At 37.8% G+C, this 23,913-nt stretch overlaps 1 protein-coding gene across 1 annotated transcript; it reads right to left on the bottom strand.

Moving 5' to 3' along the window:
* Window positions 1-18,004: 18,004 nt before the first annotated feature.
* Window positions 18,005-22,533, bottom strand: LOC142637055 (cytochrome P450 87A3-like). The gene is made up of 9 exons (XM_075811344.1): window positions 22,334-22,533; window positions 21,827-22,154; window positions 21,036-21,185; window positions 20,687-20,935; window positions 20,492-20,581; window positions 20,316-20,394; window positions 18,547-18,653; window positions 18,282-18,409; window positions 18,005-18,172 (listed from the first exon to the last, which is right to left on the bottom strand). Exons 1-9 carry the CDS (start codon window positions 22,531-22,533, stop codon window positions 18,079-18,081), a joined length of 1,425 nt encoding a protein of 474 aa, XP_075667459.1. The 3' UTR covers window positions 18,005-18,078.
* Between the last annotated feature and the right edge of the window lie 1,380 nt (window positions 22,534-23,913).

The following is a 23,913-nucleotide window of genomic DNA, read 5'->3' on the forward strand; positions in this document are numbered from 1 at the left end:
ATATGGATGTTTTATGTTGCTTGTAGAGGATCATCATGATGTTGACATGGCTTTTGTTAGGAGTTGTGGCATTTGGAAATAGGATTTGGATTTTGCAATGAAGTCTGTGGCCGTAGTGGCTTGATATTTGGAATTGATGTGTAGGCTTCTTTGGAGGTTTTGGTTAAAGAGATTTGGGCTGTTTGGGGATAAGTATAATCTGTAAAACAAATTGTAAGTTGATTCTTATGTGGAATTTTTAATAAAAAAAAATGTCACAACACATGGCATTTGGAAATGGGATTTGGATTTTGCAATGAAGTCTGTTGCCGTAGTGGCTTGATATTTGGAATTGATGCGTAGGCTACTTTGGAGGTTTTGGTTAAAGAGATTTGGGTTGTTTGGGATATGGGATAAGTATAATCTGTAAAACAAATTGTAAGTTGATGCTTATGTGAAATTTTTAATTAAAAAAATGTCATAGCACTTAAAAAATTGACATTTCATTGTTTTGTTAGACGCGGATAAGAAAACCAAATGAAGGACCAATATCACTCATTTTAAAAATTCTTGAGGGACCAATAGCACTCACTTAAAATTTCAGAGACTAATTATGCTCATAGGGTATACTCTCTCTCTCTCTCTCTGCACTATGGAGGAAAGAGAATGAATGAGATTAATTTTATGTTGATATGGTTTCAAAAACATAATCTCTTGCTTTCTTGTGTACATTGTCATTGTGGTTGTGCTCCTACCAATTCAGATTTAAGAAAAAAATAGCATTTTACTAGAAAAATATCCACTGTTTTAGTCCCTCTTCAAACATTTGCAAAACCGATTCAACCAGACCGGTTCTCGAGTTTCATGGTTAAACTAGCGATTAACGGTTTTTTTGTTAATTTCCAATTTTTGTGATTATCCGAACTGGATTGGGGTTTGATTCTCAATTGAACCGGCCGGTCCGACTCATATTTTAAAATTACGATATTATATATATATATATATATATATATATATATATTTTAAGGGAAGGTTAGAAACTTATATTTTATCTTTGAAACTTGTAGTTAGTGTCATAAAACCATCAAATCCTTAACATAGCAAATTTTTAGAATGTATCATATAAACTTTCCCCTGGTTGTAAGCTCTAGCTCAAATAAAACCTTCTCCCCTTGTAAAGTGCAAGAATGGAGATGAGCTTGTGGTTTCAAGACTCATTTGATGTGTATGTGATAACCAATAAAAAAAAAAAAGGAAAATATAAAAATCACAAGTATGCAATGGTCAATGATGTGAGAAAGGGGAGGTGAGGAGAGACAAGAGAGGTTTATTAATTTATATAAAGAAGATGGGGAAAAATAAAAATCACAAGTGTATCGCAACTATTTTTTTTTCCTTATTGATATAAAAATGTGACGTTTAAACTTGGCATGAATTTATTTATGTACTAGATTTTTTTGTAGTTTTTTTTCCCTTATTGCACGGGATTTTCATTTATATAACTTACAATTATTTTTGAAAAACAAACACATATATACACATAAAGGAAAGAGAAATGGGTGAGGAGAGTCGAGTGAGGATTATTTACATTTATAATATGTAATTACTCACTACATTATATTCTTACAATCCAAAGGCAATCAATATCAGAATAATTTTCTTGCAAATTATTAGTGTAGGGGCATTGGGCCCAGTAGTTTACAAAGGATGGCCCAACAAAGTCTTTTGGGCTAAAAACCCAAATCCGAGGACATCAAATGATCTAGGAGTGCATGAATGTACCTCATAAAGAAAATGCTAGGCAAGAGGTGATAAACGATTGACCAATTATGTCCGAGGAATATATTTGTCCTCGGATAGTTAAGCCGAGGTCATAGGAAAAGAGGTTTAAAGTCCCCGGGCTATGTTATAAGAAATCCTATGACCACGGGAAGACACGGCACACGTGGAGGACAATAGAAAGAATAGTGGAATATCTAAGGTAAAGCTGCTACCACCGCCCACCCATTAAAGGCTCTGTAATTGATATACTGATTGCATTAATGGAAAGGTTGGACATGAGCATGAGGTTCGGAACTTGGTCCTTGACCCCAGCGGATTTCGGGGAGAAATTGATGGGACAAATATCCAAAACCAGCGTTACAACCATGAGGTGGAAGATGATAAAGAGAAGAAGAGAAAGTATAAATAAGGGAAAGGACCTTCGAAAGAGGGGAGGCTCTTTCTTTTGAGAAGAAAGACAATAGTATATGATAATCCAACAATCTATAATTGTAATCAGCCTTAGGCAGCAATATTATAAACTATCCTCGGATTGTGTCCAAGGAAGAGTTTTCATTGATACTCTTACAATAATTCTTTTTTTCTAGCCATTGGGCCCGGAGCCCGTTTCTTTTCTTTGTTATCTAAACCATCCTTGAAATCTAGATTATAGGCCTACTCTCTACAAATTTATTATAAAAAGGCCTTTCAAGCCCGTTTCCTTTCAGTTGTAGATTGGGAATTTGAACTGTGTCCTTACAATTGGTGCCGTCTGTGGGGATTTAGTCTTTGAGGAAGTTTAGAACATCATGGTGGGCTCAGGACCACAATGCAGTGCGGAGTCCGTAGGCTCCCAGCATGAGGATCACTCCTTGCATCCTGATCACGGAGAGAACCGGGAAGGTAGTGTACATACTACGCACACTATCTGAAGTACGAGTCATTCATAAGGAGGAAGCAGAGTTCCTCACGAGAGGAATACCAAGGCCATGCAGAAGGAGATTGACGGCCTAAAAAGAAAGTTGCGTCACGAGAGGCGAAGGCGAACTCCTTCGGTCTCCAACCCCTCTTCGGAGGGATCCGAGGATGACAATTACAGGCAGAGGTCCAGGACTCCCCCGGGTGAATCTTTCTCTTCCGAGGAGGAGATAACCTGCATGGAAGGAATGGCAGAGACTACTCCTCTAAGGGCTTGGGAAATGATGCAATGGGTAAGGCGTTGCACCAAATCTCCAAGTCACCATTCACGCGCAGGTTGGAAGAAGGGAGGTTACCTCGGCGCTTCACACAACCAGCCTTCACTATTTACAATGGCCAGACGGATCCTGTGGAGCACGTGAGCCATTTCAGCCAAAGAATGGCAGTACATTCCAAGTATGAGACCTTGATATGCAAGATCTTTCCCTCTAGCCTGGGGCTCGTGGCCATGAGATGGTTTGATGGCTTGAGGGCAGGCTCTATTAGTTCTTTCAAAGAGCTTACTAGAGCATTTGGTTCCCGCTTCATCACGTGCAGTAGAGTTTCTCGGCCATTGGATTCATTATTATCCATGGCCATGAGGGATGGGGAAAGCCTAAGAACGTATTCGGATAGGTATTGGGAGATGTTTAATGAAATTGACGTAGACTTCGATAATGTGGCGATAAGGAACTTCAAGGTCGGCCTACCGACGGGACATGACTTGAGGAAGTCTTTGACGAAGATGTTAGGATTAGTGCCCTTAAATCCTATTGTATGATGCTACGTATGATATTATGTATGACATTATGTATGACATGATGTATGACTTTATATTGTGATTGTTAAAGTTATTTTATTATTATCTAAAATAATGGTAACGTGAATATGAGACATTATCATATAGTCCATGAGATGCATTGTATGTGATTTATGTGTAAAGTCACAGAAGATGTAAATCACAAGTTCTTTGTAAACTCAGAATTTATAGTTCGTAGTCGGTGATGAAATTGGGCATTTCATCTGCGAAGACTATAACGTGTCAACTAAGATGATTTGTCTTGATCATGGAAGTGGAAGCTTCTAGTTGATATGTTGATATGTTTTAAGAGTTAAAACATATTGAACTGGACCGCTGTGAGATTTATTATTCTTTTAACGACTGTCAAATGAATAATAAATCTCACGACTTCTATTTGCATGAACTCTTAATTCTGAGAGAATAATGGACCTGATCATGAAGTGTATGTTGCTTTGATATATCAGGAGTGAGATCTGAAGTGACGGTCAAAACCTCAGTATGTTGGGCAGCCACATTTAGTGTTGATGGAACATATATTCTCAAGATGGAATTCATAGTCTCTTGATGGAGATATAAAATATTCCCTTGAGATAAGTTTAATGGTTTCAATTATTCAGAGAGTTAGGCCTAACCACTTTAGTAAGAAATTACTAAAGTATATATATTTATGAAATTGGATTTCATAAATATATAATGAATAACTTTAAAGAATTAAACCGGGTACTCAAGGATAAGATGTAGTAATTTACAAAGTGGCAGTCTACATTTATGACTTTGTGTTACTACGAATATTTTATGAAGGGGTTACGTGTATAATAAAGTCTTGGGATATAATTTATTAATAAGGCCTAGAGTGCAATTATATTTATATAGTGGTATTAAATATAATTAATGGTAACTTTGGACTTGTCAAGAGTTGACGGAAAAGCCCAAGGCCCATTGGAGCTAGTGTCTTATTGGTCCCTTTTAGTCCCACTCCAAGCCACACACTAAAGCCCAATTGGAAAGGCCCAATAGGCCAGCCCAATTAGATAATCAGTTAGTTATAAAGGGAGAAACATACAGAATTTTTATGAGAAGAGATTAGAAAATAAAAAGAAACGGTGTGTGAGAGAGTGTGAGACACACTTTCATTCTCCCTTTGAAAAACTGATTGAGAGACCACACATCTTGGGCGTAAAGTGGAATTGGAGTGAAGATTAAAAGTGTTCCCAAGTGTTTCTAATCTTTGTCTTGAATTTCTCCACACCAAGGTACGCTATCTTGTTCTTAAATTCTGAAATTTACATAGTGCACGTTATCAATCATGAATGAAATAGATCCTTGTTTGTTGCTTCCGCTGTGGGTTTTGCATGAGATGCAAAACCAGAATTTTTCCTTCAGAAGAAACTTGTCAGAAGTGTGCGCCGGCTTATGGATCGCATCGACGAATACAAAAGGGTTGAGGAAGATCAGCAGCAGGGAAAGGGTAAGGCGAAGGTTGTCCCACAAGAAATGAGGGATTTCAGGTCTGACAGATACAACAACAATAGGCCTGCAAGAGATTTTTTCAGACAAGCTGGTCATATGCCCCCACAGGTGGTCAACACCGTTTTCAAAGAACCAGTGCAATAGCTGTTGGAGAAAATCAGGCAAGAGTCTTTCTTCAAATGGCCAAATAAGATGGTAGGGGACCCTTTGAGATGCAACCAAAATCTCCATTGCCATTATCACCAGGAGAGGGGTTACACCACCGACGATTGTCGCACTCTGTGGAATCATTTGGAGCAGTTGGTTAAGGAGGGAAAGCTAAAGCAATTCATGTATTAGCCTAATGGGCAAGGAAACCAATCAGGAATGGCAAACCACGGTGGCCCTTCATCAAGGCCTCCTCTAGGTACAATCAATGTAATTTTCGCGGCACCTGGAAGGACTGGCTCAGCTTCTTTTAGGGTGATGTCAATGGCTCGGACTTTGGCCGAAGAATCAAGGGATTAGCCGAAGAGAATTAAGGCGAATATCCTACCAGTTTTGGGTTTCTCGGAGGAGGACAAAATGGGGACTATCTAGCCTCATGAGGATGCCTTGGTGGTAACCCTAAGAATAGGGGACTATGATGTGAAGAGGGTGATGGTCGATCAAGGTAGTGGCGCAGATATCATGTACCCTGACCTGTTTAGAGGTTTAAAATTAAGCTGAAAATCATGTTGGCGCTGGTATTTGAACCCTTGAGGCAATGTTAGTCCACAATGAAGTGCTACCAGTAGACTACTAAACAAATGGGGACTATCCAGCCTCATGAGGATGCCTTGGTGGTAACCCTAAGAATAGGGGACTATGATGTGAAGAGAGTGATGGTCGATCAAGGCAGTGGCGCAGATATCATGTACCCTGACCTGTTTAGAGGTTTAAAATTAAAGCTTGAAGATCTTACGGCGTATGACTCACCCTTGATAAGCTTCGAGGGAAAGGCTGTCGTTCCAAAAGGGCAAATTAGACTGCCTGTACAATCAGGCCCAGAGGTGGTAAACGTAGATTTCATTGTGGTGGATGCCTATTCTCCCTATACGGCTATTGTGGCAAGACCTTAGCTGCATGCGTTGGGAGCTGTTTCCTTAACCTTGCATGTCAAGGTTAAATTTCATTCTGGAGACCAGGTGGTGGAGCTACTTGGTAGTCAGTCTATGGCTCGACAGTGTGTCACGGCTGCAATTCTGCGTCAACCTGAGCCGGAGTCCTCATCCTTGGTTGGCGGAGAGGCATAGCAATCAAAGTCTTTTGGCGCAGCCAAGGTAGATGAACCTGCATGTGAGGAATTGGAGAGGATTCTCATAGACGACGACCTTGAGAAGTTCCTTCAGGTAGGGGTTCAATTGCCACAAGAGGAGAAGGCAGAGCTGATTTTGTTTTTGAGGGAAAACATGGATGTATTTGCATGGAATGCTTATGAGGCCCCTGGGGTTAATCCGAGTTTCATTTGTCATCATTTAAAGGTCAATCCAGCTGTGGTACCAAGGAGGCAACCACCTCGGCGGTCCTCTAAAGAGCATTCTGAGGCTGTGAAAGAGGAAGTGCTGAAACTTAAGAAGGCGGGTGCTATCAAAGAAGTTTTTTATCCTGAATGGTTAGCCCATACGGTAGTGGTGAAGAAGAAGAATGGGAAATGGAGAGTTTGTGTGGACTTCACAGATTTAAACAAAGCTTGCCCGAAAGACTCTTTCCCAATGCCTCGGATTGATCAATTGGTGGACGCTACTGTTGGACATCCTCGGATGAGTTTTCTTGACGCTTTCCAAGGTTACCACCAAATACCTTTAGCTGTGGAGGACCAGGAGAAGACTGCATTTGTCACTCCCACAGGAAATTACCATTATAAGGTAATGCCCTTTGGTTTAAAAAACGCAGGGGCTACCTATCAAAGGATGATGACGAGAATGTTTGAGACACAGCTGGGAGAGACTATTGAGGTATATGTGGATGATATGGTGGTAAAGAGTAAAGCAGTTTCTACGCATTTGGAAGATCTAAGCAACACTTTTCAAACGCTAAGAGAGTATAAATTGCGACTCAATGCCTCTAAATGTTCTTTTGGTGTGGGATCGGGCAAGTTTCTAGGCTATATGGTAACTCACCGGGGAATTGAGGTGAATCCTGCTCAGGTTAAGGCCATTAACAATTTACACCCACCTCGAAATCCTAAAGAAGTGCAGAGACTAACAAGTATGACCGCTGCCCTCAACCGATTTATATCTCGGTCCGCGGACAGATGCAGACCTTTCTTTCAATTGTTAAATAAATGGAAGGGTTTTGAATGGACCGAGGAGTGTGCGGTGGCTTTTCAACAGCTTAAAGAGTATCTCTCGCAACTACCCATTATGTCTCGGCCAGAAATTGATGAAGTTCTGTTTGCATATATTGCAGTAGCTAACCATGCAGTTAGTTTGGTTCTTATACGAGATGATAATAATATTTAGAGGCCAGTTTACTATGTAAGCAAGTCTCTGCATGAAGCCGAGGTGAGTTATTTGCCACTAGAGAAAGCTATTTTGGCGGTGGCGCATGCTACACGAAGGCTTCCTCATTACTTCCAATCCCATATGGTGGTTGTCCTTACACAACTCCCTCTCAAATCTATACTTCGGAGTGCGGATGATATGGGAAGAATTACCAAATGGGGCACTATCCTAGGAGCTTTTGACATCAAATATATGCCTCGCACCTCTATAAAGGGGCAAGTCATCGCGGATCTTGCGGTGGAATTTACTGAGCCCTCATTAGAGGAATATATTGAAAGATCAGGCGTGGGTAAAAAATCAGTAGGCATGATTTCATACAAAGAGCCTCCGTTATGGAAAGTGCACGTTGATGGAGCAGCAAATGAGAGAGGATCTGGTGTAGGGCTAGTTTTGGTATCCCCGGAGGGAATTACTTTTGAGAAATCTTTGAGATTGGGGTTCTTGGCCACCAACAACGAAGCAGAATATGAGGCCGTCCTCGCAGGGATGAACATGGTTCATAAAATGGAAGGGAAGACGGTACAAATGTTCTCGGATTCATTATTAGTGGTAGGCCAAGTAGAAGGGAAGCTAGAAGCAAGAGATTCAGGAATGCAAGGATACCTAACCCAGGTCAGGTGTATGCAATCTAAATTTAAGTCTTTTTCTTTATTACATGTATCCAGATGTTGGAATACCCATGCCGATTCATTAGCCACACTCGCAACATCCTTGGCGCAAAGCCTACCGCGGGTTATCCTTGTCGAAGATCTGTTGAAACCTGCTGAGACGAATGGTAACGTCACTCGAATTCTTCAAATTAGGACAGGGTCTAGTTGGATGGATCAAATAGTAACATTTCTCAAAGATGACATCCTGCCTAGAGAAAAAGTCGAAGCAGATAAAATTCGCAGGAAAGCAAGTCGGTTCTGGTTATCCGAGGACTAGAAATTATACAAACGCTCTTTTTCGGGACCATATTTGTTATGTATGCACCCCGAGGCAACGGAGTTACTTTTAGAAGAGTTGCATGAAGGGATTTGTGGAAGTCACGCTGGGGGAAGGTCTTTGGCTCGTAGAGCCCTTACTCAGGGCTATTAGTGGCCCAATATGCAGAGGGAGGCGCAGGATTATGCGAAGAAGTGTGACCAATGTCAAAGATTCGCTCCAAACATACATCAACCAAGAGGTGTCCTTAATCCTCTATCTAGCCCTTGGCCTTTTACTCAATGGGGCTTGGACATTGTTGGACCTTTCCCAAAAGCAATAGGAAACAGGCGATGGCTCCTCGTCGGAACGGATTATTTCACCAAATGGGTTGAAGCTGAGCCATTATCAAATATCAGAGACATGGAAGCAAAAAAATTTGTATGGAAAAACATCGTTACCAGGTTTGGCATCCTTCATACTCTCATTTCAGATAATGGTCTACAATTTGATAGCAAAGCCTTTAGGAAATACTGTTGTGATCTGGGCATCACGAATAGATATTCCACTCCAGCTTACTCTTAAGGGAACGGCCAAGCCGAGGCCGTCAATAAAGTGATAGTTAATGGACTCAAAAAAAAAGGTTGGGTGACGCTAAGGGAAGATTGGTGGAAGAACTGCCGCATGTCTTGTGGACATATAGAACTACCCCACGAAGATCCACAGGAGAAACACCCTTCTCCATGACTTATGAAGCCGAGGCTGTAATACCCCTAGAAACTAGGTTCCCAACCCTAAAGAAAAGCTCTTTCGTTCCAGATAGCAACGATGATCTATTGAGGAGAAATTTAGACTTAGTTGAGGAACGACGAGAGAATGCCATGGTTCAACTAGCTTATTATCAACATAAGCTCAAGCAGGGGTATGATTCTCATGTAAAACTGCGACCACTTGCACCTGGGGACTTGGTATTGAGGAAAGTTTTGAGCACAACAAAGAACCCAGCATGGGGAAAACTGGGCCCCAACTGGGAAGGACCTTATCGTATTACTTCCGTCGTAGGAATAGGGGCTTACAATCTTGAGGATTTGGACGAACATGTTGTACAACGTCCTTGGAATGTAAATAACCTACGAAGGTACTATTATTAAATGAAAGGCACTTCGGCCATTTTTGTTAAAACTGCATAGCGTTCATTGTCTTCGTTCATCTAAGTATCAAACTGAAGCTTGGTGTGCCTGGATCCTCGGACCATATACCTCGTCTAAATTGATATTTTTTACCAAGTGTTAAACAGAACCTTAGTTATGTCTGGTCCTCGGATCATCTACTTTGGGAAAATTAACATTTCAATTGTTTCATCTAAGTATCAAACTGAAGCTTAGTGTGCCTGGATCCTCGGACCACATACCTCGTTTAAATTGATATTTTTTACCAAGTGTTAAATAGAACATTAATTATGTCTGGTCCTCGGATAATCTACTTTGGGAAAATTAACATTTCAATTGTTTCATCTAAGTATCAAACTGAAGCTTGGTGTGCCTGGATTCTCGGACCTCATACCTCGTTTAAATTGATATTTTTTACAAAGTGTTAAACAAAACCTTAGTTATGTCTGGTCCTCGGATCATCTACTTTCGGAAAATTAACATTTCAATTGTTTCATCTAAGTATCAAACTGAAGCTTGGTGTGCCTGGATCCTCGGACCACATACCTCGTCCAAATTGATATTTTTTACCAAGTGTGAAACAAAACCTTAGTTATGTCTGGTCCTCGGATCATCTACTTTGGGGAAATTAACATTCCTTTTCTTTTTATCAAAGTATCAAAGCTTGGTATGCCTAGGTCATTAGACCATATGCCTTATTTCATATATTTGACATGGATCAACTAGAGGTCTAAATGAAAAATCAACTGCTTAAAGTCTCCCTGACATAGTGATAAACGGATAAGAAATCTATGAGCATCACTTAATGCATCTCCTGGCATATTGAACCTGCCTATGGTATCAAGTTCGATCCAGGTTGTGGCTTTGACTTTAGTAAATTAAGAAGGGCAAAAGGATTACTGTTCTAAATATATAGCAAAACAAATATGAAGTGATATGATCAAATCAAAACAAAAGTGAAGGCCATCAAACATAGAGAGTAGAACTTGCGCTTACATTAGATTCAAAAAGTACTTTTGTAATTACAAAGAACTTGCGAAATTACACTTAGCAGAAAATAAAGAAAAAACCAAAACTAAGGAAAAGCAGTCACTGCTTCAACTTTATCTTCAGAGGGCCTTTAGGGTCTTGAGGAGGTGGAAGCTGCACCGAGGACTCATTGGCAATTCCTTTGCCTTTGGGATCATCCTTTAAAGTTATTGGATTTGCTTGATCACCCAGCTCATCCTTGGAAGATTCCTGAAGGTCACTTGAAGGCTGTATGTCTTCTAGTGCCTTTTCTTGTATTGGATCAACTTGCTTGAGGAGATCTTCAGAAAGAGCTGAGTCTTCAGCCATTTCACCTCTCTTATCCTTAGATGATACCTGGGCAGCTTCATCGTCAGCTTGAGGAACGTCAGAAGCTCGAATTGCTGGAGGATAGTAGACACTCTCTGCTTTCCAAAGAGTAGAAGAGGCATCAACCCCAGCTTGGGAAAGTGCCTCGTTCCACACTTGGAGGCAGTAATGTCTACATACCTCGAGAACCTGAGCCTTGAAGGTTTCCGTGATCTCCTTCACACCTATCTCGTAACCTTCTTGTTCAACTCGGTCCTTTGAATTCTCGGCCTCTTCTTTTGCCTTTTCGGCTTTTTCCTTTTCTTCAAGGGCTTTCTCTTTGCCCTTGATGGCCTCCTCTTTAACCCTCTCAGACTCCTTCAGATCTTTTTTGAGATCCTCAATAAGCTTTCGTGCTGCAGCGAGGTTCTCGTCGGCTTGTCGGAGCATCAATCGCTGGTCCTCGGCCTGTTTAGTGGTTGTTTTGAGATCAGCCTCTAAACCTGACCTTTCACTCTCTGCCATAACCAACTTGGCTGAGACCTCCTGCAGCTTCTTCTTCTGAAGGTCCGAGATCCTTTGGGCGGTTTCGTGCCTTGATTCCTCGGCCCTCAGAGATTTGTACGAGCTGATGGCAATCTCTTCTGCCCTATAGGCAGATTGAACAGCCTGTGAACAAAAAAAAATATATATATATATATGTATAAGTTTTATAAAAAAAAATATATATATACAATAAAAAATAGACAAGGTTTAGAAGAAAAACTTACCATCGCAAGCTCCTTCTTCAGAATCATAAAGACATTGTGGTCTCTTTTCTTTCTGAGCTCACCCATGTTCTCGGGGAGCAGCAATGCTTGCTCCAATGCGTCCGCCACACATGCAGTAGTCCCCTCATCAGAGTTTCTGATGGACGCGTCCACGGTAATAGCCCGGTCGTCCATGGTCATGTCAGGGAGCCATAAAGGAGCGTGCACGGCCACCTGCGATTCAGTCCTTTTGTTCGACCTGGTCTGCACGGTGCGGGCCTGCTTACCACCCTTTTCAATCTCGGGCTCTTTAGGAAGAGAGCCCTTTCCTACCTCCATCACTTCCTTTCCCTTCTGCTGATCCCTTTTCCTTTTAAGGTCAGCCGGATTGGAACGTTGAATTTGGGAAGAAGGAGGAGGAGGAGGAGGAGGAGGAGGAGGAGGGAGCCTAGACTCAGGGCCTTTGTTAGCACCCTTTTCTTGGGCCCTAGGGCGCAGTTCTTTAGGAGGCTCTTGAGAACCTGCGTGACCCTTAAGTACGTCTTTTAAGTTGGGCTTGACCTTACGCTGAATGCCCATGTTATCGGACTGTTGAACAATAGATTGCGAGACTTGCGAAGAGGTGCCGAGGATAGAAAATGAGTCTTTGAGAGGGTGGGGTTGGTTGAAAATCTCGAACTCGTCCTCGGAATCAGATACCTCGACGATGTCTTCTTCCTCCTTTACAATGGGATGGAAAGATGTGGTTTCACCAAGTAGGTTTTGTGTATGGATAGGTACTAGGGGAATCCCAACTAGAACGGGTTGTGGGGGTTGTATAGGTTGAGTGAGCAAAGTACCCTGAGGAATAGGAGCCCCCTCGGGTAGTAGGAAACCTTCAACGGCAATGCTAATCCAGGGAAGGCGGGGGTCCTTGGCTTTAATCACACACTTCGGCGCCTGAAAAACTTTGGAAATAGGATCGTAGCCGAGGATGAGATGAGTCGCTCGGAGTTGGCCGTCAGTATGCACAAAAACTTCGGCTTGTAGGATCCTGTCCAACCGTCCAAAATCGACAAGGTGAGGATGATGATCTACTGCGTGTGGATCTGTAGAAATTATCCAAAAAGAAAAGGGGTAAGAGTGAAAAAAAAAAAAAAGGTTTTGAGGGTTCTAGATAAAATCCAAAAACTTCACCAGGGGTCCCCTTCCTTGTCGGACAGGGTAAGCCGTCGTACCAATTTCCTGATACGATCAGGAAGTCGTTTTTTAGACCCTTATTAGATTCGGGCAGACACTGAATTAGCCTAACTTCTGGGTATCTAGATTTTAGGTAATATTCGTCTTTCTTTGTCAGGTAATGGAGGTTATAAACCCAGTTCACGTCATGATGAGTGAGCCCTAGGTTCATCCTCTCGTTTAAAGCATCTATGGAACCTAATATCCTAAAGACATTTAGGGCGCACTGGGTGAGAGTTAATCTAAAAGCCCTAAGGTAATCCCTAGTCACGGTTCCCATTGGGATTTTCATTCCCCCTTCGATGAATGCAATCATCGGGATTACTACCTCCCTCGTTTTTCTTTTTACAAAATACTCCTCCTTGTTACAGTACCTAATAGATACGTTCGAGGGAATTCGGTACTTAGCCTTGAACTGCTCTATCTTTTTGTTTGAATCCACTAGTGATGCAAATCTATCCATCTTTGGAAAAGGGGGTGTGAAGAAACTAAAAAGACTATGCCGAGGACGAAGGATACAGAGAAAAAGAGAAAGAAAGGGAGAGAAAAACAAAAGAAACAAAGAAGCTGATAAGAAGGAGAGAGTATGGGAGAACTTACTTTAAAAAAGAAGAAGGCACGGTCACCTTGGACAGGGTATTGGGTAAAAGAAGAAGGCACGTGAAGGTAGCAAATGTGGCAGGTACGTTATAAGATTATTTGTAATGTGAAAGATTTGAAGGAAATTAGTATTTATATATCAATAGGAGTTATGAAGCGGGAGAATTCCCGCCTCAACCCAGGAACAACTCTCAACCGTTGGATATGTGTCGCATCATTGAAACATGGGGGACATAGAGACGCCAGAATTTAATTCAGGGGCGCTTCACATGCCGAAGCATCGGGAACATGCGACGGGTTGTTAAAAAGTTATTGTCCCTGTTAGCAATGTTACCAAAAATCCGCAAGATAAAAGGAGATTTAAGTTGAGATCATCTTTTCCTCCCGAGCTGAAGGAATAAAGAATCTCGAGGGGCTATTGTAGGGGCATTGGGCCCAATAGTTTACAAAGGATGGTCCAACAAAGTCTTTTAGGCTAAAAACCCAAATCTGAGGACATCAAATGATCTAGGAGTGTGTGAATGTACCTCATAAAGAAAATGCTAGGCAAGAGGTGATAAATGATTGACCAATTATGTCTGAGGAATATATTTATCCTCGGATAGTTAAGCCGAGGTCATAGGAAGAGAGGTTTAAAGTCCCCGGGCTATGTTATAAGAAATCCTATGACCACGGGAAGACACGGCACACGTGGAGGACAATAGAAAGGACAGTGGAATATCTAAGGTAAAGCTGCTACCACCGCCCACCCATCAAAGACTCTGTAATTGATATACTGATTGCATTAATGGAAAGGTTGGACCTGAGCATGAGGTTCGGAACTTGGTCCCTGACCCCAGCGGATTTCGGGGAGAAATTGATGGGACAAGTATCCAAAACCAGCGTTACAACCATGAGGTGGAAGATGATAAAGAGAAGAAGAGGAAGTATAAATAAGGGAAAGGACCTTCGAAAGAGGGGAGGCTCTTTCTTTTGAAAAGAAAACCAATAGTATATGATAATCCAACGATCTATAATTGTAATAAGCCTTAGGCAGCAATATTATAAACTATCCTCGGATTGTGTCCGAGGAAGAGTTTTCATTGATACTCTTACAATAATTCTTTATTTCGAGCCATTGGGCCCGGAGTCCATTTCTTTTCTTTGTTATCTAAACTATCCTTGAAATCTAGATTACAGGCCCACTCTCTACAAATTTATTGTAAAAAGGCCTTTCAAGTCCGTTTACTTTCAGTTGTAGATTGGGAATTTGAACTGTGTCCTTACAATTAGTATTTTTATTAAAGAAAAAAAATCATAATATTAAAAAATATATATAATTTTATAATTTTTATATAAATTCAATCTATTCTTTCATTTATTCAATATATATGATTCAATTTTACTTTGTCAAAGATTCAAGGATTAATTTCTATAATAAATATAAATATCCTAAAAAAATTGCCTCTTTTCGTTTATAAAAAAATAGTTATATGACACCTCAAGTGTGTGTATGAAAAAAATTAAAAAAGCCAGCTTATTTTACAGCTTAACTTATTTTTGTTACTATTTATGGGCTTCGCAACACTTTTTGGTATTATTCATGGTTTTACTGTACTTTTTTAGCTAACTTTTGCATTTATCTACGATACTTTCAGTAAAAAGATTTCAGTTTCAACAAAATAAGCGAATTCTAAATAGCCTCCAAGTACGAAAACAATCTAATGCATGTGACACCATCAACCTATTTAAGTATGCACAGTAACCTTTCAAAAAAAGAAAAAGAAAAAGAAAGTATGCACAATAAATCCATAAAATTATTTTAATTATCACTTTATAATCATTTTCCGTCATGTCCATATTGCAAATTAATGGTGCGGAATTCCGGGAATGCCAACAAATTAAAGCATAGCGTTGTGCCTCACACGAACAATTTCTCGTGTTATTTTTTCACCACCTTTGTCAAAGGCTGTCTCCAAAGTTGAAATCCATATACCTCATAGTCTAAGCACAATCTGACTTTGGCGAAGACCAACAGCTGCTGTTGGTAGAAGACTAGATTTTAAGGATTTTATATGACCAGACAAAAACCGGCAAGGCGGGGCAATGGTTATTGAACGGTGACATTAAAGTTAGAGAAAAGTGTTCACAATACTTTCATGACAAATTTTAAGTGGAAAGTTGTTATTAGTTGTTATTAGTGAGTAAAAAAATAATTTTAATAGTGTGTTTAAATTAGAACCAATAACTTCTTATACATATAATTTGTTGTGAAAATATTGTGGACGTAACATTTCTCTTAAAGTTATTACATTGCACCATCTCAATCCAAGAATACAAATTTATGTCTTACCATTTGTATTTCACTTTTTATATTCCACCAATTACAAATTTTCAACCATTACATATTACTTTTACTTGTCTTATAAAATAACTAAAGTTTTATAAAAGAATCAAATATATGACATGTCATAATAGGTGGAACATCAAGTGTAACTCAAAAAGTGGGATATAATAATTATATTTTTGTACAAGAAAATCTAAAATCACAATATTTTGTAACACAATTTTGCTACAACTCTATTGCGACAAAAGTTATAGTCTGTCACGTAAGATAGTTGTGAAAAAAAAAATAATAGCAGTGATTCTAGCTCGAAGATATAACTCATTATTCCGCTATTGATCCATAAGTGACAAGAATAGTTCTTGAACACATACATTAGAGACATTCTTCTTTCTTAATTCTAATTTATTTTTATTTTTAATGGAAGAAAGGAAGAGGTCTTCATATTTTATTTGTAGCTTTTTTTTTTCCTGAAATATTTTATTTGTTACTTTCGCATATGACATGCCTAAGCTACAAATATGATCATATGTGAAAGTTACAAATATATATATATATATATATATATATATATATATATATATATATTTATATATTTTGCTTGGTAAGTGTGGGGGATTGAACCTCTGTGCAACAGGTCACTACTGAACCCGGGTACCAACTCGCCTAGATGTGCGGTGGTTACAAATAAAATATTTGAATGACATTGTTTTGAATGTTTGAATGACGACCACGTTTCTAGCATAGATACAGTAAACTATCTTTCTTCCCCTTGCGTGCTACAACATTTTATGGTAATAGACTAATAGGAATCACTAAGTTATGACCAAAATGGGCTTTTACCCCCTTTTAAAAATAAAAAAAAAACTTTCCAGCATTTTGCCTCATTTCTTAAACTATTTAGGGAAATACCTCTATTTTGAAACTCAATTTTCTAAAAGTCGAGTTCCAAATGTAAAACTCGATTTTTGGACAATCAAGTTATAGCGAACGTGGTCTTAGAATATTTTTTTTTTTGAACTCGAGTTCCATACAAAGAACTCGAGTTCTAGAAAAAAAAATTTCAAGTTCTGGAGCTCGACTGTCCAAAAATCGAGTTTTAAATTGGAACTTAATTTTTAGAAAATCAAGTTTCAAAATAGGGATATTTTCCTAAATGGTTTGAGAAATTGGGCAAAATGCTAGAAAGTAAAAAAAAAAAAAAAAAAAGGGGCAAAAGCCCATTTTCTCCATAATTTATTTATAACTTATTACTAGTTTGTAACATCTTGCATCCCTAATTACTAAAGGCCTCCATAGATTGTAGTTTTATTTCAAATATGGGAAAGCTTAATGACTAGTAACAATTTTTTTTAAGAGTGCAATTAAAATCACTTATGTATTCACTATATAAGTGAATATATAAGTGATTTTCACTAAATTTCCCCCATTTTACAAAGCCTTGGTCAAAAAGTTTGAGGTGAAGTTTTGCTACAACTTATAGAAAGAAATTACTATTTTATTTGGATGGAAACTCACAAAAAACGTACAATTAATGATCATAATGAATGCTTAAGAGCATTGTAGCTAAATTGCTTTTCTATTGTTTTTAATAAAGACATTCAGGGTTCAAATTTTCCTTTCCCCATTTGTAATTATTGAATTTATCAAAAAAAACAAATCATATTCAACATTCCATGGAGCATTTATTTTGTTGGTCTGGAAAGGGTATAACAAAGTTTTTTTTTTTTTTTTGGTATGGCATTACTTGTGTGTCACACGTATGACTGCAGTATTTTCTTATTTAAAACTGCAGAAATTGTATTTTTCTGACCAAAGACTACCACCTTCACATTGTGAGAGGATTTAGTAGGTGAAAATAGAAAAAAATAATAATAATAATAATTTCATTTACTGAAATATACGGTCAGGCACACATTCATTCGGGTAAGCATACAGAGTCCGAGAGCTTAATTAAAAATACTAAAAGCAATTCTTTTTATTTAATGTAAGTAAAAGTCACAATAACTTTCATTATTCCATAAAGCAATAATGAAAAACCAGAAAACACAATCATCTGATTCCAAAAAAAAAAAAAACAAAAAACAAAAAACAAAACCACCTGGTTGTAATATAACGTAGCTACAGCCAAAGCAGCAGTGACTTAAACGTTTATATTCATAGCTAAAGACAAAGTGTGACCAGCATCGTCAACTTTATTAACATTTAATACTACATGGAAACGATGATTTTTTTTTTTTTTGACTTGGGATCTTTCTTTATTTTATAGTAAATGTCAAGATCCGGTATTAAGCTCTATAAATCATCCATGCTTTGCTGAAAACTGAATATGAAAACCATCTCCAAATCCTAAAGCAGGGGATCGAATCACCTCTCCTTCTTTGATTGTAGTCATCCTTGATCAGCCATAATTCAAATACAATAAATTAACAAAATAAAAATCAGTTTTTTGTTCAACTTGTCTAAGTGCTGCATATGTGCATGTAAGAATAAGAAATAAAGTACCTGTACTTGGTGACCAAGATATGAAAGAAAACAGCCATTAGAACCTTGCTGAACTCGGCTTCTGCACACGATGTCATGCCTGCCCCAAATGGTATGAAATTCTTTGCTGACACATTTGCTGAGATGTTCTTTAATCCCATAATGAAATGAAAGATTAGTCAAATATAGGAACAAAGATTAAGGATTCTCACCAAAACAAATTAGTCCATGATGAGTATATATCAAGATTTTAACGTGGAAAAAAAAAAACAAAAACCAAACCCACCTGCCATGTCCATGGATTGAAGGTAAGAGGATCCTCGTAAGTGCTTGGGTTTAGTTGAAGGGCGGCTGGAACCACCATAAGTGCCCAACCTTTTGGAATTGTATATCCTACAGTCAACGTGCCTCATATTATTCTCAACTTATTTCATAATGAACGTCTCTTATGCTATTCTTTGACTTATATTATAATTAAGACAACAAGCACGAGTTACAATGATATTAGCTCTCACCTATAAGAATAGTTACTAAGTATTTTTGAAGTACAACAAACTTGTTAATTTGCAAGGATAAAAATTAGTCTTTTTAAAGAGAGAACCTTCAGTCAGGTCCTGCGTAAAGAAGGGCACTTTACGCCACCAATGATGTGCCGCCACGTCATATTTCCATTGATCTTACAATACACTCTTGCACACACAAGTATAACTCAATTAAACACAAAATTATCAAACACCTATCAGACCTGAGAAGCTCCAACGCCTCTCATCTCCACCCCACTGCTGGAGCTGCCGCACACATCGGTCGAGAGCTGGCACCGTCGCACTGGTTCCTCCCCATCGGTCAAGGTTGGAGGTTTGAAACCCAATTCATTTTTCCACTCCATGTCAAATGTTTGAGCTCCTAAAAGAGTTCTTGCTGGAGATGGTTCTTTAGTGGCTGATAGTTTCTATAAGGATGTGTTTGATGAAGGACAGTGAAACATTGGGTGTTAAATTGAAAAGCAAGAACACTGAAACATTGGGTTTTCGAATACGTATTAATGATAATGACTATCACGTTTAAGGAAAAGAAGATTAAGAAAAAAAAATGACACGGAGGTGGGTTTGCAGCAAAAGCTTCAAGAACTTTGTTTTTTGTGCTTAAAATCACAAAACCCATGTCTTAAAAATTCTGTGAAAACAATAAAGAGAGAGAAAAAAAAAATTGAAGATTGAAACTTTGAGGTGGGAATAAGCTTAAGATTGATAAAAATCCAATGGGCTTGTTTCAATTTCTCTTTCTTCCTTGTGCTTAAAATCAAATGGGTTTATCGAAAAAGCCTTAAAGACTCTCTCTTTTGAGCTTAAAATCACAAACCCATGTCTCGAAAAAAAAAAAAAAAGGAAGAGAATGAGAAGGAAGCCAGACCCAAAATTCCATTAAATTTGTGCGGCGACACTAGCTCTTGACCAATGTGTGCGGCGGCTCCAACGGCGGGGTGGAGGTCCGGTGGTACGAGGAGAGGAGGAGAGGAGAGGCATTGGAGCTTCTCAGGTCTGATGGGTGTTTGAGAATTTTTGTGTTTAATTGAGTTATACTTGTGTGTGCAAGAGTGTATTGTAAGATCAATGGATATATGACGCGGCGGCACATCATTGGTGGCGTAAAATGCCTTCTTTACGCTAGGACCTGACTGAAGGTTTTCTCCTTTTTAAAAAGGAAAAAGTAAGGGATGCTTTAAATAAAACATGTTCTAAAAAACTTTTTATGAAAAAGGAAAGAAAAATAGGCTTTTTTTTTTTTTTTATTACAGTTTTTTATATTTCTTATGAAAATGACATTAAAAATTTTCTAAAATTTTTTATTAGCAAATATTCTAAAAATCTCTATTAACTGGGCACAGAAAAAAATTAATATAACATAAACTCAAAAAGTCATGCGGAAGAAATAGTTTTTGTATTAAATGATTCACTTTTTATCTATCCCCCAACACCCCCACCCCCCAAAAAAGAGAGGAAATAAAAAGGACAAAATATGTTTGACAAGTCAACCAACTTGATTTTTTCAACTTACCGTTTACTTGAATGTCTTGGAGGGTTCTTCTCAAAATCCCAGGAGCAACACTAGCAAGTCTAAGCGATTCATTGATAACCTGTATGTTCCAATTCATTGGATTGTAAGAATCGTAGCCAATAGCTTGAAGTTCTTTGTTAAAATTAAAAAGAAAGAGGGAGTATCTATATGCTCACATTATGAGTAAAAGTCATGGATTTGTATTCCTTCCATGTAAGTCCAGAATTGACATCTTCTCTGTTTTTAAGAATTACTTCATGTTCCTCCTAAAAATAATATTTTTTTTAAAGTAATATTAACATTTAAACACCAAAAAAGCTTCTTCTAAATCTATGTTATGTAAAATTTTGGAACTTCTTTGTGTCACTAACCGTTAATTCTTGTATCACTTTTGGGTTTTCATTAATTAACATAATGGCTAAAGTAAGAGTTGACGATATGGTCTCAAAGCTAGCAAAGAGAAGCCCAAACATCATGTAGATGACGAATTTATCTGTCAAGAACGACTCTGTTTTCATGTCAGCCAGAATCTGATCAAGAAAATCTCCTTTATGAATTTCTGGATTACTCTTTCTCTCTTCTAGTTCGCTAGTTATTATGCTTATGGCTTTCTTCTGGTTCTGTATGACGATTGAATAGATATATTAGATTAGATACATATAGTATGAGAAGGATGTTTTAGATTTTGAAATTTATAAGGATCAAGTTTGAGGAAATTGCCTGTAGACACCTATGATAAGCAGTACCGGGGATATTAATAGGGAATGACATTAGTCCCTGCAAGAAGTTAGTAAAAGATTCACAAATATCTTTCTTTGATTTGTCTGCCTGAAAACTGAACAACTGCTTTGCTGTAAAATCAAAGATCATCTGCAAATGATCAACAAATAAGTAGTTAAAGAAAGAAAAATGTGTATTTTGTAGTAGCAACTTCAACTTCAAGTCAAGTACTCAAAATGCTAAGAAAGGAACATCTAATGATCCTTAAACAATGTTTCCAAGCTTCATTAGCATTTTAGCAATTAAAAATGGGTGAGATGCCATTTTAATGTGTGTTTGTATGTGGCATCAAGTTTTTTGAGAGTACGGAACCCATACTCATCATAATAATGTATTTTCAAATGTTTTAGTGCCCGTTTGGTACGTGTGTTTAAACACATGCTTTCAGTTTTTAAATAACATTACACTTATTTTCCCACATTTTTTCATCTACACATATTGTTAAAAAATTCAAACAACGTTACTAAAACAACGTTACCAACGGCCCTTAATATTTACTACCATTTTTTCATGAAAATAACTAAAATTTTAAGATTATTTATATATAGACCATAGGTCCGTATATACAATTTTATCTCCTTCTTTTTCTCATTTATTTTGTACCTCTTGAAATGGTTATGTCTTGGAAGTTTAAAATATAAGTTCCATCTAAAATAATTACTAGGATCAATTATAAATAAATAAAAATACTGAGGCATCATCACGATGGAAATTAGTTATTAAAAGCTTACCGCTGATGTGCTGCTTTTCACTTCCAAACTTGGTAGTTTAGACCAACCATGTAACCTTTTATTTATTGCATCCTCTAACTGTGGCAGCATCTTGTCCTTGAGGGCCTCAGGACCAAAATGACCCAAGATTACATTCCGAAGGTACTTATGAACATTTTTATGAGCATTAATTCTTGCTGCATCTTGGTGGAGAATTTTTGCAAAGGAGTCCATATACCATCTTTCAACCAATTTTCCTTCTTGTTGAAAAACATAATAATTGAATTCTGGATCAGATGATACCCCAACTGGCCGTCCTGCCAAGCTTGTTCGAAATAATGGACCATATCTAAAATGACCCCAATAAAATAAAAAGGAGAATAAGTTGGTTCCTCGAAGATGTCATATTTGTGTAGATGGAGTAAATATAGACAAAAAGCAAACCAAAAAAAAAAAATGCAACAGAAATGTGAAAAACAAATTAGATGAGATGCAAAAAACATTGCATGTGGGTTATTGTGGGCTTACTTCTTCATCCTATTCTTGATAAAATGTGGTGTGTCTATCGACTTGCTTGACGCAAGAAGACCAAGGGTCTCCCCAATAAGTGGAAAGCCCATAGACCCAGGAGGTAATTTTCCACTGCATTTGGGGTTCCTCCACCTATAAAGCCAATGTGTAGCAATCACTATAAGTAAGCTAGTGACAGAGAGCCAAACTGACCACATCTTTAGCTAGTAGCAAGGAGTAGCAGATGCCAGTAGTATAGGGGGAGCTTAGGATTGGTTCTTATGTAGAGAATTAGTGGCTCTTTATATAGGCAAAGTGTATGACATCATATATAGATTGACAAATAGGTATACTACAATAAACTTGAGTTTTTTCAACATATTTTTATCTACGATCACTAAAAAATGTTAATAAAAACCTTAAACTTCTACAGATATGCACAACTATTGAGTAAAGTAAAGAAATTCACATATTTATTTTCACAGTTGGTATAACTGTTGAAATAGGTGTTAAAAAAAATAAATAAATAGGGAAAAGTTATATCAACAGTCAGATAAATGTGGACAAAAATAAATTAAATATTTTATCAACAATTATAAAATGTTGAAAATAAAAACATGGAAGTTGTATAGATTCTACCGTGCTTTTTACGATTAATTTTTCTTTTATCTCTCTCTCTCTCTCTCTCTCTCTCTCTCTCTCTCTCTCTCTCTCTCTCTCTCTCTCTCTCTCTCTCTCTCTCTGCGGTCATGGCTAATAATCAATTTCAAAACCTTTCTATTTTTCTATTATTTTCTAGGCAACCAAACAGAGTTCTTGACTAGGTATTTTTTTATTTTGTTTTTTACAATTTTCGTTTTGATTTCCTCATCAAGATCATCGCCATCAAATTGACTTCACCAAGCTAGTACTACTACATTCCGATATTCACACTCTACCCTATCCAAACCCTTTGATTAGGTATTTTTTCTATTTCTCTCGATTTTGTAGTTTTAAAATCTTATTTTTGATCAGTTTGTTTTTGCTTGGACTCGAATTTTGTCCATACTCTGTTATTCGCTTTGAGTATTTTGAACTTTTGTGGTTTTTGTTCTTGAATTTGAAATCCTACGTTAAAATTGAAAGCTTTTTCCTATTCTATATAAAAACAACAAAGTGTTTTTCATTATACTGAGGCTCTTGATTTCTGATGAATATATTTATGCTATAAGAAAATATTAGTTGGTGGACAAAAGAGATAAAACAATGGTAGATTAATTTATTGCATCTTCTTCTTATTTTCATCTGTATCTTTTCCCCCTTTTGGTTCTCTCTCTATTTCTTGGAAGACCTTTACAGCTTTACTTCATAGTATAAAGTTTTGGTAGTATTTGTAAAGTGCGTAGCTGTTTCCAGTTGTGTCCTTTCAAATTTCATTTTTATTTATTTATTTATTTGATAAACACACACACACACACATATATAGGAGAAGGGGAATGGAATAAGGGAATACACTCACACACCAACATCAAAATTGCATACAGCAATTAGTGTCACGGAGTAAGTGATAAACCCTTTCTCAATATCACACTTTACCAATGTGGGATGACTTAACAACA

The sequence above is a fragment of the Castanea sativa genome, chromosome 5 (genome assembly GCF_040712315.1).
Source record: "Castanea sativa cultivar Marrone di Chiusa Pesio chromosome 5, ASM4071231v1".
In the NCBI taxonomy this organism is placed as follows: Eukaryota; Viridiplantae; Streptophyta; class Magnoliopsida; order Fagales; family Fagaceae; genus Castanea; species Castanea sativa.

Coding starts and splice junctions, on each gene's coding strand:
- LOC142637055 (XM_075811344.1), bottom strand. CDS start 22,533: ATGTGGTCAGTTTGGCTCTCTGTCACTAGCTTACTTATAGTGATTGCT. Junction 20,395..20,491: donor CCATGACTTTTACTCATAAT/GTGAGCATATAG, acceptor TGGAACATACAG/GTTATCAATGAATCGCTTAG. Junction 18,173..18,281: donor ATCTTGGTCACCAAGTACAG/GTACTTTATTTC, acceptor TGGCTGATCAAG/GATGACTACAATCAAAGAAG.